This window comes from Emys orbicularis, chromosome 24 (assembly GCF_028017835.1).
Source record: "Emys orbicularis isolate rEmyOrb1 chromosome 24, rEmyOrb1.hap1, whole genome shotgun sequence".
NCBI lineage: Eukaryota > Metazoa > Chordata > Testudines > Emydidae > Emys > Emys orbicularis.
This window is the reverse complement of record NC_088706.1, coordinates 12,118,509-12,133,823: the sequence shown is the minus strand read 5'-3', so window position 1 is coordinate 12,133,823 and position 15,315 is coordinate 12,118,509. Positions and strand designations below refer to the sequence as shown.

The window sequence follows — 15,315 nt, the reverse complement described above, 5'->3', positions numbered from 1 at the left end:
TGCGCTCAGGGGGGTGTTTTTTCACACCCCTGAGCAAGAAAGTTGCAGCACTGTAAAGTGCCAGTGTAGACAAGCCCTTAGAAAGAAAACCTAAAGTACCCCCTTCCCCTCCCTACTGCTATCCAGAGATAAAAATCTCAATGCTAATGCCCCAGAACAATCCTGAAACTCCCCCAAGGGTTCACAAGAACGGAGTTGCATGACGTGCATGGAGATCCTCACGTGGAAGGTGCTAAGAAAGGGAAGACAGTTTTTTACCTTGAAAGGGTTATAGCACACAGTGTCTAGCAGACCTCAGATTCTCTCTTTCAGGAAAATATGTAAACATTGCAAGATGCCCGACTGATGCAAGCATGCAGAGAGCAATGCAGAACGTCAGAGCCAGCTGCATTTTTTACATTCCAGCCACCTAGGGATTGCTCACTGAGATCAAAAGCCAATAAGAAAAAAATTATTCTTCTTCCATCAGATAAGACAGGTAATAGCACTGAAGACTTGAACTCTGCTTCAGATGGCTGCGCTGATCCAGACAAAGCAGCAGAGAGGCATGGAGAGAGATATTGCCAAGGCAGTTTCAACAGCTCGGGGGGCAGACTTTCTTTGCTCAAATTTAAACCCCAACCGCACAATACCCGAAAGGAGTCTAGCAGTGGCTCACCCACCCTCCCCCCAAAAGCACAACTGCACAGTGGAGGATCATAGCTTGGGGCCCATGCTGCTGCCATGCAGACAAGCAGTGCGACAATGGAGGAGACTTGTCCTGGATGTCCTTCAGCACGATAAAGTAATCGCAGTGCAAACCTTGGGAGTCACATTCCGTTCGGGTTGATTACTAGTGATGTGTTAAGCAAGAACACAAGAAGGACAAGCGAGGGCACTGGTAGCCAGTAGTTACTTCGTCCCCTATACCGACCCCCTCAGTTACGAGTCATTAACCTTGGGCTAACGTGCAACACAGGTTAAAGAGTGGTTTGTGTCTTTAAAAAAAAGACACCAAGGAACCTTGCAAACAGAATATTTTGAAATAAGTCACTTTTATTCCAAAATAGTGTTCACAGGGGGGGGAATTATACTGGAATAATTACAGTGCAATAGTTATTCAGCTACAGTGACATCAGTCAATTTCCCCATGCAGAAAAGCCCTAAGATTTTATCCTCTCTCACCTTCCAAACTTCTGTGCATGGTTACAGTAAATGGGCCCTGTTTTGGGGACACAATACAACCAGACTATTGCTTGCTACAAAGCCAGCTACAGAGAAAAGGCATCTTCAGAGCAACATTGTGTACTGTAGCTTTGTTGAAACTAGAAAAGTGAGTAATTTGTAAAAATCAAAATGTTGCAATGGTTTCCTAATCATTTTCCAGTGTCAGAATTTGCCTGTATAAGCCTTAGGTAGACTCCAATGAAGAACACAAAGGTGCATCAGTACTACTCGCTGAGAAGAAGTGGGAACACGCTAGCCTTACACTTCAAATTTTGGGGTTGGATATGAGAAAGAGCCCTGGTTTTGTTATCTGGGCAGTGTCTAGGCCAGGCTTGAGTTGATCAGAGCTGTAGGCCACGTCCCAACTCCAGTTGCTCTGAGATTTAGCTTTGCTAAAACAGTATATCCAGTAACCTACTTTTTTAAATTGTGTGCACTGCAAAGAGCAAACCAAGGTCAAGTATCATAGGGCACGTCTTCAATGGGAGAAAAGGTCTGTTCTTAGGTTGATGTAAAAAACACAAGGTAAGACTTGTTAAAACTACACTTGGCTTCACTAGGTTTTTACCTCACGTTAGTTATCATGCATTAGCTAGCATGAGGAAAAATAACCCCCCATACCATCATCCCTGTCCCCAGTGATGATGCACCCTTACTTGCGACAGTGATTTCACATTTTTGCTTCGATCTTACGGTTTATACTGCTGTCCAGGACTGTAGTGTGAGAGCATTTTCCACATAAAAAAAATCAGAAGCAACAGCCAAGGCCCTAGTGAACTTTCAGAGTCTCTCCTCAGTTCCCCCATTTTCCTCCTTCTCACGGGGAGGTGGTGTCTGGTTAATGCTTGCAAAGCACAGATCTCCTCTGACAGAAGTCATTCAAAGGCAGGAAAGACTTTGTGATTGTTGTGGAAAAAGCTATACAAAATACTTTCTGTACCCTTCCTGTAGCCTCTACCAAACTGTTGTATGTTTCTCCCCATCACCAGCCACCTGGAACTGTTAAAAATGTGGTTATATTTCAAGTGTCGTGATTCTGAGGATCAGCATTGTAAGGTACCCAAGCAACCAACCTCAAAAGCCATAAGCTTCTGCCTGAATACTACACCTGCACTAAAATACATAACTCACCAAGAGCTTAGGCAGCCACTCTCACTCCTTATTTGCAATTAGCCAGCTAGTAATAGCAATGACCCATCTACAGTGCAAATGAACCACTTAGACCTATTAATGACTCAGATTCTATTAAGGTACACCAATAACTGCCCCTAACAGATCTTTCCAAAACACCCTAAGAATCAGACGTGCAATCAGCTCTGCTTAAGCAGTGCTTCTTCTCAAAATCATGTAATTAACCAAGACATTTTCCTGCAATTTCAGGGCAGTTATGGGAATTCCATCTGGGCCCTCTGTCTTTTACCACCACTACTTTAAAAAAAAAAAAAAAAAAAACTAACCCATGACCGCAAGATGATAAGGTGAAGCTCAGAAGAGTCTGTTTAGTTTACATGTAGATAGATTTGCAAAGTGATTTAGCAGCTCTAATTATAGTCATGACCAAAAGGCTGAAGTAGATTAAATTAGCATGGAAACTGCAGTCAGCATTAGTGTAGGTCTAACAAGTTTCTTCATAATGAAGGGAGACAGGTTGAGAGCTTAGAATAAACAAGTGGAGAAGAGGGAGTGAAGCCACATTTAAAAGACTGCTTGCTGGGAAGGTTAGAGAAAACTATCAATATTGAAGAGGCTCTTAAATGCCTGACCCATGCGATTCACTCTCTCATACTTTCAAGTACTGCTACAAGTATTAAATAAGTCTGCCTCGATCAGGTTAATAAATATGGTACATTCCTACAGTGCCTTGCAGCCTGAAGCACTCCATGAACTGCACAATAAGGGCATGGCTATACTGCATCTGGGAGAGTCTCTTCTAGCTTGGGTCCACAGACTTGTATTGGAGGGGCTCAAGCTAGTGCTCTAAAAATAGCTATGGAGACATTGTGGTTCAGGCAGGGAAGTGGAGAGGGAGAGAGAGAAGGGGTGGACTTGAGAACCTATGTTCCAGCCCAAGCAGCAATGTCTATGCAGCTATTTTCTTTAAAAGGTACTGAAATGCAGCCACCTCTGGAGTGGAGACCAATCAAACAGGCCACTTCCCAGAGGAATAGTTATTCTTAAATTTAGCTAGTGGTGTGATCCAAAGTAGTAAGAAGAGACAATTGCCAGACTCTGATCACCTCCAAATCCACTTCTGTTTCCAAACTTCACATGGGAGAAATGTCAGTAAGGCATTTGATCCATCCTAGCAATGCTTGCACACTTCATAGAAACAGTTAATGGCAATGGGAAAGAACTTTAGGGAACTGCAAGATCTCTGTACCTGGAACTCCCACCGACAGGATGGGCATAGCTCATTCTGTCCTGCCCCTCAGCCAGGGCAGCAGAGTTCCCTACTCTATGATCTCCTTGTGCTTTTACATTAGTTTTAAAGTTTCCAAGCTTCCCTTTCAGTTGCTCTGGCTCCATGTCTCCCTCACTTGCTACCATTAAAAAAATATTTTAACATGCAACTTAAATGCATCACATAAGTTTTAAGTTGAGGCCAGATAACCAATGTTATCTGAAGTAGGTGCATGTGGGGAGGGATTCCCCTCCTCTATGGATACTAACTAGGCCAATCTGACCCAGGCTTATGAAGAAGAGAGAGGGTGAATTTTTGCTTTTGGATTGAACCAGTGGCATATTTTTTTTTTAAAAAAAGGCATGAGGATATAACCAGACCACCTTAAGAAGAATTTACACACCCCTTTTCCTCCATCCCCGGACACCAATCAATGGGGCTGGGCTCTGTTCAAATCATAATACAGAGGTCCCTTCTGTATGCATCCTATTTATCACTACTGCCTGGGAACAGTGGTTTATGCCACAGAATTTCCTCTTTAGTGTCAGATTTCCTGAAACCAGTAGATTTGAGATAGGTCCCTCAAGCTGTGAATTTGCTTTGTTTTTGAAGAAGTTACACATGCAATATCCTTATACCTAGCAAGTTCATGTGGGGGTCACCTCTGCTTACTGTCACCATGACAAGGCAGACTGCAAGAATATGGGTTCATGCCAGAATATAACCAGGGAAGGGAAAAGACACTGTCTCTTCTAAAGGGAAGGTTTATGCTATCCCCAGTCAGACTTATTAGACTTGCCCCAATGGATAAGAACACTGACCCAGCTGTCCAGTATCTTGCTTCCAGCTGTAGCAAGTATTTGATACTTCAGACAAAGGGAAAAACCCTGTAATGCAGCTAGCTAATTGTCTAGTGTACATGATGGGAGGGGAAGGGGCAAGAAGGTGGTGGGAAGGGCAAATTCCTTCCTGACCCCATGCTAGTAAACAGCATAAACCTTTAAGCATGAGATGTTAAGGTCCACTCTACAGTTAATCACAAGCAGCTAATGTGTTTTTAAACCCTAATATCCCTGATCACACCAAGAGCAAAAATCATGCTTAACACTTTAAAAACATGACATTTTCCCAGCATAGACAAGGTCCTAGGCAGACACCGATCTAGGTGGAATGTTTACCAATGCAACCAGGGCCATTCCACCTTCTTAGGAAGAAGTTTGCAGAAAGTCTTGAATTCAAATCCTGCTACCTTCTAGGGTATAATTTAACTTAACCTCCAAGTAATGAAATTCCACAGATGAGGACCTTCCACTGAGGATGCCCTGCCCTTAATGAGTTCTGTTGGGCATCCCTGAACACAGGGACAGGTGCTGTTTTCCAGATAACTAGGTCCTACCCAATATAGGGTTTTAAAGGTAAGGGGCAGGACCTTGAAAGGGACCTGTTGGATGGGGATGCCCACAGAGAGTGTGGCATATCAGTGTGATGTACTCCACCACTTAGCACTATCTGCTGACTCGGTCAATTTCTAGGTGATCTTCAGGGGCACGCCAACACAGAGCACATTGCAATACTACATCATTCATAATAAGCGATAATGAGCCCACATATAGACTGACTTGACTGCTGCTAGCGGACAACTATCTTCTTTTGCTTGCCCCTAGAGAGGTGGGAGGCCACTGCTGCTCAGTTTAACACTAGCTTATCAAGCTGGAGCTACAGGCAAGCATTGCCTTCAGATATAACAGAAAGCAGGAGAGAGGCAAATTACGCCTTTCCGCTATCTGGTCCACAAGGTCTTTCCGTTAGTTTATAAATAGGTTTAAGCTTGTTCGGATTTTGTTGTAAGGGGTTGCCAGTATTGATGGAGAATGATGAATCATACATTTGTTTTTTTCCACGAGTGCACAGCTACAGATGGTATTTATCCACATGGCTTTTGTGAGCCAATGAGGTCCCAGCAGATTTTGCTTTGAAGTACAAGTTAACTTTTCTTTTTCCTCTTGGCAAAACAAACTAAAGTTTATTGGCAACTAACCCAAAAGTTAACTAAAATCAGTTTGTAAAAAAAAAGATGTTGCTGTGGTTTTAAAATCTATCTGCAAGGACACAAGAAGATTATATATTTTAACATTTCACTCAGTGGAGACAATAATAGACTGGTCAGTGTTAATATGATTAAAAACAAAAGTCACTTTTCAATTTTCATGCACTAATCTAGTGCTATAGCTTTCAGCCAGCAAACACGGGAGTGGAACATTTACAAATGTGCAAAGCTTCATTTTCCCCCTCCCAAATAGATGTACTATCAATATTGAGTTTTCCGAGCACAGGAAAAGATTCTAACGTAAGCTGATAATTGTTACGATTCAAGGTTCTTTTGACCTCCTCTTTGAAGTTTTATTTCAGTATTACCCTTGGAATTAACATACACCTGCTAAAACACGGTAATCAAATATATGAAACATCCCTGCAGCCACAGTTTAGACTAGGCACCTGAGCCAAAGTCCACTGAAGTCAATGGAGTTTGGATCGGCCCCCATAAGCATTACTGAGCATTGCCATGTCCTAGAGGAATAAAGAGTGAATTGCTCCATAAAGTTGCAAAACCATCCTCAGAATCAGGAAAAAAGACAGACCGCACTAAACCAGAAGTGTCTAGATGTAAACATATAGGAATAATTTCTTAAATTAAAGATGAAAACAAGTAAAGAACCAAAACTAAATTTCTAATCTAGTCTCCATTTTCCTTTACAGATCTACCTTTATATTTTTTCTGGCTACTATTAAGTTTTTCTTGTCAGCTGAGTAAGAAATGGACTTTTAGCAAACATGAACAATCTTATGCAGAAGATGAGTGGAGGATCATACATATTAGAGATGCAAGAGACTTCTGATCTCTAAGTCCATATTCCTGAAAATGCAGGTAAAATCCTGATAAGGTATGTATTCAGATACTTCACTTGATCTTAGTCAAGCAATACTGAAGGGTCACAGTAGAGCTTGGTAGACTGAGGGTCTATCTACATTCAAAAATTTTATCGTGTTTGAACACGACTGTGAACAATCCAGTTAGTGGTCAGCTTAGACCAGAACAAATCATGTTCAGCATCGCATTCTCTCTTGATCAGAAATAAATGTTTTTGAATGCAATACAACTTTTGTAATCTAGACAGGTCAGAACACATTTCCACTAGATTTAGAATGGCTTTGCATGTGACCGTAGTGATAGAAAAACAGGTCAGCCTCAGAAACTCAAATTCTCCATTTATCCGAGGAAGAAATACAGCTTGACGGGGGCAGTGCAAACTTTCTCACACTGCCAGCTGCATGCCTCAACCTAATCTCAAGGTGAGCCTGTGAATGAGAGGAGAGTTCAGACTCATTAATCCTTGGTTTCTCCCAAAAATCGCTAACAAGAGGAGTGGAGGGGACAATTAATGACAATTGTGGAGATAGTTCGTGAGACCTGGGACGTTTGCTTTCTAGACAGCCATTTGGCAAGTGTTTACATCATAAATACAAAAAAGAACACATTTTCCCTCCTGTTACAGGAGCTTCCAGACAAGATTCAATGTGACTAACCAGGCTGCACACCATCAGCAGAGCAGGATCAGTCACTTCACAAAAGCGTTTTTTTAAAAACCAGTTACCATCATACACAATCGGTTACACCATGAAGGATTTCCCCTCCAACCAAAGCAAAGTATATCTGCAGCAAACTGCTTTTACCTATCCCCAGTGAAAGCCTCACCACTGAGAAAAGCGAAGCCTTGCAGAGATTGGCATTAGCCCCCCTTTTTGGTTGCTGCAGATGTGGTTAATGCAGGAAGCCTTGAGACTTCTTTTCCAACCCCCCAATTCATCACTGCAGCTCACCACCCTTTGCTTTATTGTTTTTCTGCCCATTTTTTATGCTTCTAACATTTGGATAGGACCGACCCAAAGGCATGATAGTTCAGTATACAAGGAGCCCAAGCTTGGGGACAACTGCAGGAATATTACTGCCTGTGACAGTGGGGGCTCAGAGGCCTGCAGAAACAGAAGCCCTCATCCTTCAGGAAGTGCACATCAGCGCCTGCTCGATGACCAGTTTGAAGCTGCAGAGACCTCAGAAGCAGCTGTCGGCCTTCTAGGCCCCGGGCCACACTGCAGCACAACTGCGGATTCATTTTGGGAGGAGGAAAGAATAGAAGAGGCAGCTCAGGAACAACGCCGCTGACCTAAAAAACTTTGCTCTGGTTGAATAGGTTTGACTGATTAGCCCCCTTTTGGAGAGGGAAACCCTGATCACACAGGTTCTCATGAGAGAGAGGGGATAGGACAGGCTCTATTCATATGAACAGATTTAGCATAGGGGGATACTGTTTTGTATTGCACGATCAATATCCTCTTCCCAAGCTTTAGTCCCTCGCATGCTCCCTCTCCCCCAGCGGCCCAGGCCATGTTGTTCGTATAGCGCCATTGCCACCATCTCCACCCTCAACTGGGATATCAAGAAATACCCAAGGCTGTTTCTGTGCCTCTGTACTGAGCTGTATTTGGAGGCCTCTGAGGGGATAACACTGAAATACAGGTATGAAGTGTTCTGACAGCCACTGCTAAACACAGCGATCTGATCCCGACAGCTCTCATCTTCCCAGAAGTTTAAAGCACCAGAAACGCACTAGCACATAAGCCTGCACAAACAGATCAGCTATTCAGAGCTCGACAGATTTCTCCCAGTTCTAACTTGTGTGTGCATCTCTGGGAGGAATCCTAGAGAAGGGTTAAGACAGTGGGATTCTTTTTCCTTACTAGCTGCAGGCACTGACACACCCCACACCCTCTGTCAGTGTTGAGTGTCTGATGTTTCAGACACATGCTCATGGAGCAACCACCCCCATGAGTTCTTCTATAGACACACTAGCCAAAGGTTCCCACTACTTCACGGCTGAATCCAAGCATCTGGCTTCACACAGGTTGACAGAGTAACACATGCAGGCCAGGCACCAAAGCCTTTTCTGACTTACCTAAAGAACGAAACTTGCAATTTGTCGGTGCATTACAAGCCAGCTTTAGACAGCCACTAAGCGCAAAATGCATGACCTACTGCAGGACGCTAACAGGTGCCCAGCCCCATTATAGGCTGCTGCCCACAAGACAGGGTTGACAGGCTCTTGATTTGTCAATCAAAGCAGCAACTGGTCACATCGCTTGCTGACCTACCCATTTCAAACCCCGAGGGGTTTGTAACGAGCAAGGTATTCAAACCAGAATGTGATTGCTGAGAATGGTAAGTACCGTACAGGACGCCTGGGATATGCACAGAAAGTCCCAAGCACTTAATTAAGTGAGAGACTATTAACATTTAGTTTTATTAAACTTGTGCTGCTGGAGACAAGTAAGCATCTGGTTTTCTTTCACCTATTTTAGCATCCCTCCTAAGCTCACCTTTTGTATTAGCTGGGGTAGCAGCTAACCACAACACTGTCTGGCAGAAGAGGCCACACCAAACCTTTCCCCACACAAAATGGGATGCCCACTATTACCCAGAGAGACAACCATTACACACAGAGGAGTTTAGACCCTCAAGATCCCCACCAGGATCTATAGGAACCTTAAAAGATCATTTGCCATGAGCAGAATGATGAACAAGAGCAGGGGAAGGGCAAATCGCTCAAAAGACTCAAATCAACATTTGAGGTCACAACTTCTGGGCCCATGAAGCTCCTGTGGTAGGAGACAAAATTAAAAAAAGAGTTATTCTTGCCACGTAAATGAATCAGGAACATGTATTAACCATGCTACAGCCTTGGACATTAGCCAGGAACCAAAAACAAAACAAAACAGGGTGTAGACAGGATTAAACTGTGTGTTAACAGTCAGGGACTCACATGTTGTAACCAGGTCCCTCTGCATCATTGTTTTATGATGGGATTTCAGAAATGGCTCTAACTTCACCCCAATTGCAGCCATGCTAGGGCACCAGGTTACAATATAATTGTGCCCAACTATAATAACATGGTTTGATTAGGAGTATCATGGCTCCCATCATATTAGAGGACAGAGCTATGGCTAGCAAGAAATCAGGGCTGGAGCATGGTCAGCTTACTCTTCACTGTGAGGACAGTGCCTATATTGCAACTTGGTGCCCAGACAGAATATGTAGGACAGATGGGCCCTTAAGACTCAAGCAAGTGAGGGTCTCTTAGCACTGACAAGTCAACCGTACTGCAGGAGTGTTCTGTACAGGATCCCCAGGTCCCCAGACACCATGCCAAGGCACTTTCACCCTCACTCGCAACATCATACATTTAGAGCCCTTGTTCTAGCTGGAGCAAAGACCAATAACTGTGCCATCATGCAGTGATTCTGTGCTGGGGACAAACACCCAGCAGAGATTCAACTGGGAGCACTACACTCATTGACACTTCACCTCCAGTAAACACAAGAATGTATGGACAAATGCAAGGTTTCTACAGTTCTAAATCTCCAACTTACTGCTTGTGTCACTCAGCTATTACTTTGCCATCCAAACTCAGCTATGCTTGAATTTGAAAGTCCAGTTGCAAAGGGCCATATTATCTGCTAAATGTAATGCATCTATGTCAACCCTTATCTTGCTTGGAGGAGCCCTGTCTGCATGCACCACTGGGGGAATGGAAAGGGAGAGAGTAGTGTGTGGTGGTCTGGTCCTGATGGCAGAGAAAGAGAGAGATTTTGCTCGCAAATGGCATTAGCTAACAACCGGGCTGCTTTAAGGTTAGATAACTAAAGTCACAGCCAGATCAAACTTTTGCCCAGCAGCAGACTGCCCTATGGTTAAGGAGACAAATCAGGAACCTCACCATGTACATTCGCAATAAAATCTGCGAGCCATTCACAACCCTTTGACCCCTCCTCCCCAAAATAGAAAGCAGTGATGTAGGGGTAAGGTTGGAAATACAATCCCTGCACTCTATGAACAGCGCATGTCTCTCATTATGACGAACACAAAAGAAATCTCAAGGCAAGTTAATTTTAGACCCCCCCAGGATTAACAAGTCACAATCTCCTTGATCTTATGGGGTCACACACTACAGCCACCTTTGAGAACAGATGTTTAAGGACTATTTCTGATATCCTTTGACATTTTGGGAATCTGATCCACTATGCAAAGAGAGGCAGTGCTCTCCACTGGGATCGGTTGATTACAAAAAAAGTTGCAAGGAATTTTAAGTATTAACTTTTTAATGACTGTTGTGCTGGTGAATGGTGAGAGATCAACATTTATCCCCACAGCTGGTAAAGTACAAGAGAGAGCACTCCAAGCCTCCCTCCCCACCCCCCCACCCCCCGTTATGTGCCTCAACCTCATCTGGAGGGCGCCATATCTCTAGGGAGAAGGGAGCTCAGTCCCTGTAGCCCATTCTATCTTGGGCCTCTCTGGTGAGGCCAAGGAGATCAGCTAATGCTAGTCACAGACATGACTTTTGTGATGTGGACGCCTGCCTAATGGGAATTAGGCCAAGACCAAACTTAGGTCAAATCGGCCACTGAGCAGCAGTCAGGCAGCAGCAAGTTTCAGGACATACCAAACTGAACCACGTGCAAACTGTTAATCAGGATGTTAGAGGCTCTGTATCCTAGGCTAACTGCTCAGAGCGATTCAGTCCTTTTTAAGCATTGTTGGCACATATCCAAAGGGACAATTACTCCTCAACTCAGAGCAATAAGGGGGAAGCCTGACTATTAACTATGGGCTGAATCACAAAGGGTCTGCAGAGCAAACAACTGCAAGTGTGCCAACAACACTGGGCCAATTGTGTTCCCACTGAAGTAAACCGTGCAGGATTAGGAGTAGGCCCCAATATATTTAAAGTTACAACTCAGACTATAGACAGCAGACTCATTCATTCTGATAATCTTGGAGTAAGGAAGTGGAATCTTGTCAGGTCGTGTCAGAGGTTAGTTTTAGTTCAGAATGGGTAGTAGTCCACTTTCTATAGCATGTGAACAGCTCACTGGGGTAATGAGTTTAAATCACATTTAAGTAAGGCTGCTCAAATCTGACTGCAGCAGATTGAAGTTTTAATGGAGTTTGGCTGGACAGCATGACTGGGACCAAGCCACATTAGAACAGTGTTCAGATGCAGTGCTATCTGGGGTTAAGTCACTACTGGGATTTGGTCCCCACCCATGCTGCCCAGCCAGACCATCCCATATCTCTATATGCTGCCACAACAAGCCTTGAGCACAACGTTTAAATTGGTGGAGACTTATCACTTATATTGCAGTAGCGCCTAGGAGCTTCCACTAGGGCAGGGCCCCATGGAAAGCTATGCCACTGACTCAAAGTTTGATCTAAAAGACAAGATGCAACAAGCCGATGAAATAAACGAGTGGGGGAGGGAAGAAAAGGTGATAAAAACAGGCCATTTTAGTACAGTTATAGAGCTAAAATAGACCCTTGCTAGAAGACTGAAGTGAAAGCCTGACTCCGATAGAGTGCTTTGGAAGTATGGCTAGTAATAGCCAGCTGCAACTGAATAGACAGCCCACGCTGGTCTCAGAAATTAAAATCTCTTCTGGCCAGACTGCTCTGATAACTAAACCAGCTAGATGAAACTGAACAAAAACATCCACAGAGAAGCTAAAAACAGTAAACAGAACACAAGAGATTTCTACATCGAAGTTCCTTTCAGAACAAGACCTCTTCCACAGTCCCCCCCACCCCATTAAGCGGATAGGTTAATTCAAGGAATTCTTATGAACTTGGAGGGAGGAGCTTTTAAAATAAGTTTTAATTAAGGAGAAGGCAGCCTTTCTGGTCTTTTGGAGATGTTCTTGATGTAACTGAAGAACTTGGGGGGGGGACAAGAAACACACTGCAGGAAACATTTTATTACACATTAACCAGCAGTTTACTTTTATAATGAACTGGAGCCAGCACAACAAAGTCCCCTGTTTGATTTCATTATTATGCTGTAGCTGAGCCGGTTCACTCTGTACTCTCAAGGTTAGAAGGTAAACCTGGAGAGCTAATTGACAGAAGGCCTAATACACAATGAAGTATCATCCAGCTAATCTTAAAAAACACAACACAAAACACACACCCCTCCAAACCAAAACATGAAGAGTTCACTAGGTCAGGGCTCGACACACAGCATGCAGCCGCTGCAGACGTAACACCAGAAACATCACAAGAGACTTCTAAAACATCTTGCAAGTGTTCCTCCTGCTTCAAGATAAGCTGTTAGAATTAATTAATTGCTTTTGGCAGCAGAAGAGTCCTGGTCACTCCAGATAAACAATCATATCTTGCATGGCTATACTGAGCAGTTTGTTGCAGAAAATGCAGTGGTCTCTGAAGGGTCATTGCACATTAAGTGTAACATCAAGAAATGGTAAGAAAAATGAACAATGCTTGCTAATGAAACAGAACAGGTTTATCCCTACAACATACTTTAACTACTTTGCTGGACTGAGCTGTTTGTGCACAAACATCTATCAACACATAACTTCGCTCTTGCTTAAAGTGCTTTAACCATAAATCTTGAGTGACATTTAAAAAAAAAAAAAAAGTGGGCAAGTATCATCCCCATTTTACAGATGGAGAAACTGACTGAGACAGAGAGATAAGTGACTTCCCAAGGTCATACTTATGAATACCAGATCCAGGACTAGACCCCAGGTCTCCTGATGCACACTGGGTGCAAATGCACTGGATCATGCTGCCACCTATATAACAGGTACCTAGAATGCACAATCCCTAGGGCACGGGCTATTAAGTGCAACACACACTGATAATACTGCATATGTACATGACTATGCAGAGTTTGTTTTAATTATACAACCTTGGTTAGATCAAGTGAGCACAATGCAATTAGCCATGTGCCTCTTTTGTATAAGACTTTAGAAACTAAGGTTCTTTCTGCTCTGTGACATTAGGGAACCCCTAACATGCCAAGTTTTACACAAGTAGAAACATTTGCTTCACCATGCCTCTGAGATGAAGTTTTCTTTCCCTGTTCCCCACTGTTGTGTGGTATTTGAGAGCCCTCTTCACCCCAGAGTTGGTTGCATTTTAAGGGGAAGCAACTCTCGCATGTATATAGTTCGTAAATCTCTTTCAAAACGTAAGACTATACACAGTGTTGTACAAAATACAGAATGCCAGCTGGAAAATACTGACCAAAGTTAACCTTTTGATTATTACCTATAGGAATCTCATACTCACTTTTTAACATTTGCCTCCCCATTGGGGATCCTGCGCAGTTTCTTCTTCTTCAGGATTTTGACAGCTCTCCTACAGAGGGTTTCAGAGTCCAACATCTCCTTGACTTTGCCATAAGACCCTTCTCCAAGTAAGTCCCCCATTAGGTATTTGCCAATGAGCTTGGCCCTTTTGCGCCGTGGCTGGTAGATGACTTCCGTGGAGTCAATGCGATGGATGAACGTGTCCATCCCCACAGACATCAGTTCACTCTCTGCAAACATACTCAACTCCTGCGGTTCCTGCACATCCATCCTGGATTAAGTTCCTTAACCTGTTTTCCTTAAGTGCTCAAGGTTTTAATCCGGTTCTTTAATTTCCAACGCTCCCTTTTACTCCTTCTTGAAATAAAAGTTATCCAGAAGATTGTACGAACGTTAATTTAAAAAAAAACACTATGAGCTGCTTCCAGCCAAGGAGGGTCCTACAAATTCCAGTGCCTGGTTCCAACAACTCAATGTCTCGTTACTAAAAACAAAAAAAGTCTCACCAGGTACTGTCTCAGTTTGGGATTTGTTTTACTATTGACCTGATCCCACCACTTGGGTTCTTTCAGGTCAGCTTGCTCTCGCTTGACCTTCTACTGGGCTGCAAATTGGTTCTTAAGTGCTAGGTCATCCTCTAGGACTTTAGAACCACAGATAAACAAAAAGATGGTCAAGTCTTTTTCATGACTTTCCATTACTAGCAGATCATGGTTCCCAATTCCAAACTGCGAATTGCGGGGTCATTTACTCTCCCCTGCCACCCTCACCTCCCAGGTATGAGCTCGGATGATTTTCTCAGCCGTTGGGTAGCTGGAACGAAGTTTCTTGGAAGGTGATTTCAACACCTATTCTAATTTCTTCTCTTCCCCCCCCTATGAAAGTTTGAGGCCTTGTGCGCCTATCAATATCTCCCAGGGGCATCCTTCAACCACTTGGATTGTGCCTGACACATGATGTGTCACCACCACTGGTCCAGGTGTCAGGTAGGCAGACAACACAAATCCTACTAAAACTTCACCCAGCCTGTCCACCCCTCCTTAAAGTGTGATTGGAGGAGCGGGCTCTTTCCCCCTTACAAGACCCCGAAACACACCCTTAGTGAGTGGTCACTCAGGAAATGCTAATGCTGCTGAGGCTTTTCTTCCCATTTACAACCCCCCAAGCCTCCCCACAGGTGTCAATCAGGAAGAACTGATCCAGCTAATTTCTCTCCCCCCCCCCCCCCCGCACTGTCACCACACAGCAAACGCCCAAAAAGGGGCAAAAAATGAACTCCCCCAGTATACCCAACCCAACAGGAGTCAAAGGGAGCTGACCTCCCCCAGCCAACCCCAAGAGGAAGCTGGCCCTTACCCCTCCCAAACGCACCCAGCCTCCCCCCTTAACAGGGGATCAGTCGGGGGGAGTGCACCGTCCCCCCCGGCAGGAGATCAGTTAAAGGGGGAGCTGGCCCTACCCTAACCCAGAGATCAGAGAGAAGCTGC

General features: G+C 44.0%; 1 protein-coding gene across 1 annotated transcript in view; it reads right to left on the bottom strand.

Moving 5' to 3' along the window:
• Positions 1–14,945, bottom strand: part of STK11 (serine/threonine kinase 11) — a 73,508-nt gene extending 58,563 nt beyond the window's left edge. Inside the window, exon 1 of the mRNA XM_065422186.1 lies at positions 13,809–14,945. Coding sequence (XP_065278258.1) covers positions 13,809–14,098 — 290 coding nt within the window. The 5' untranslated portion in view covers positions 14,099–14,945. The remainder of the gene's footprint in view (positions 1–13,808) is intronic.
• Between the last annotated feature and the right edge of the window lie 370 nt (positions 14,946–15,315).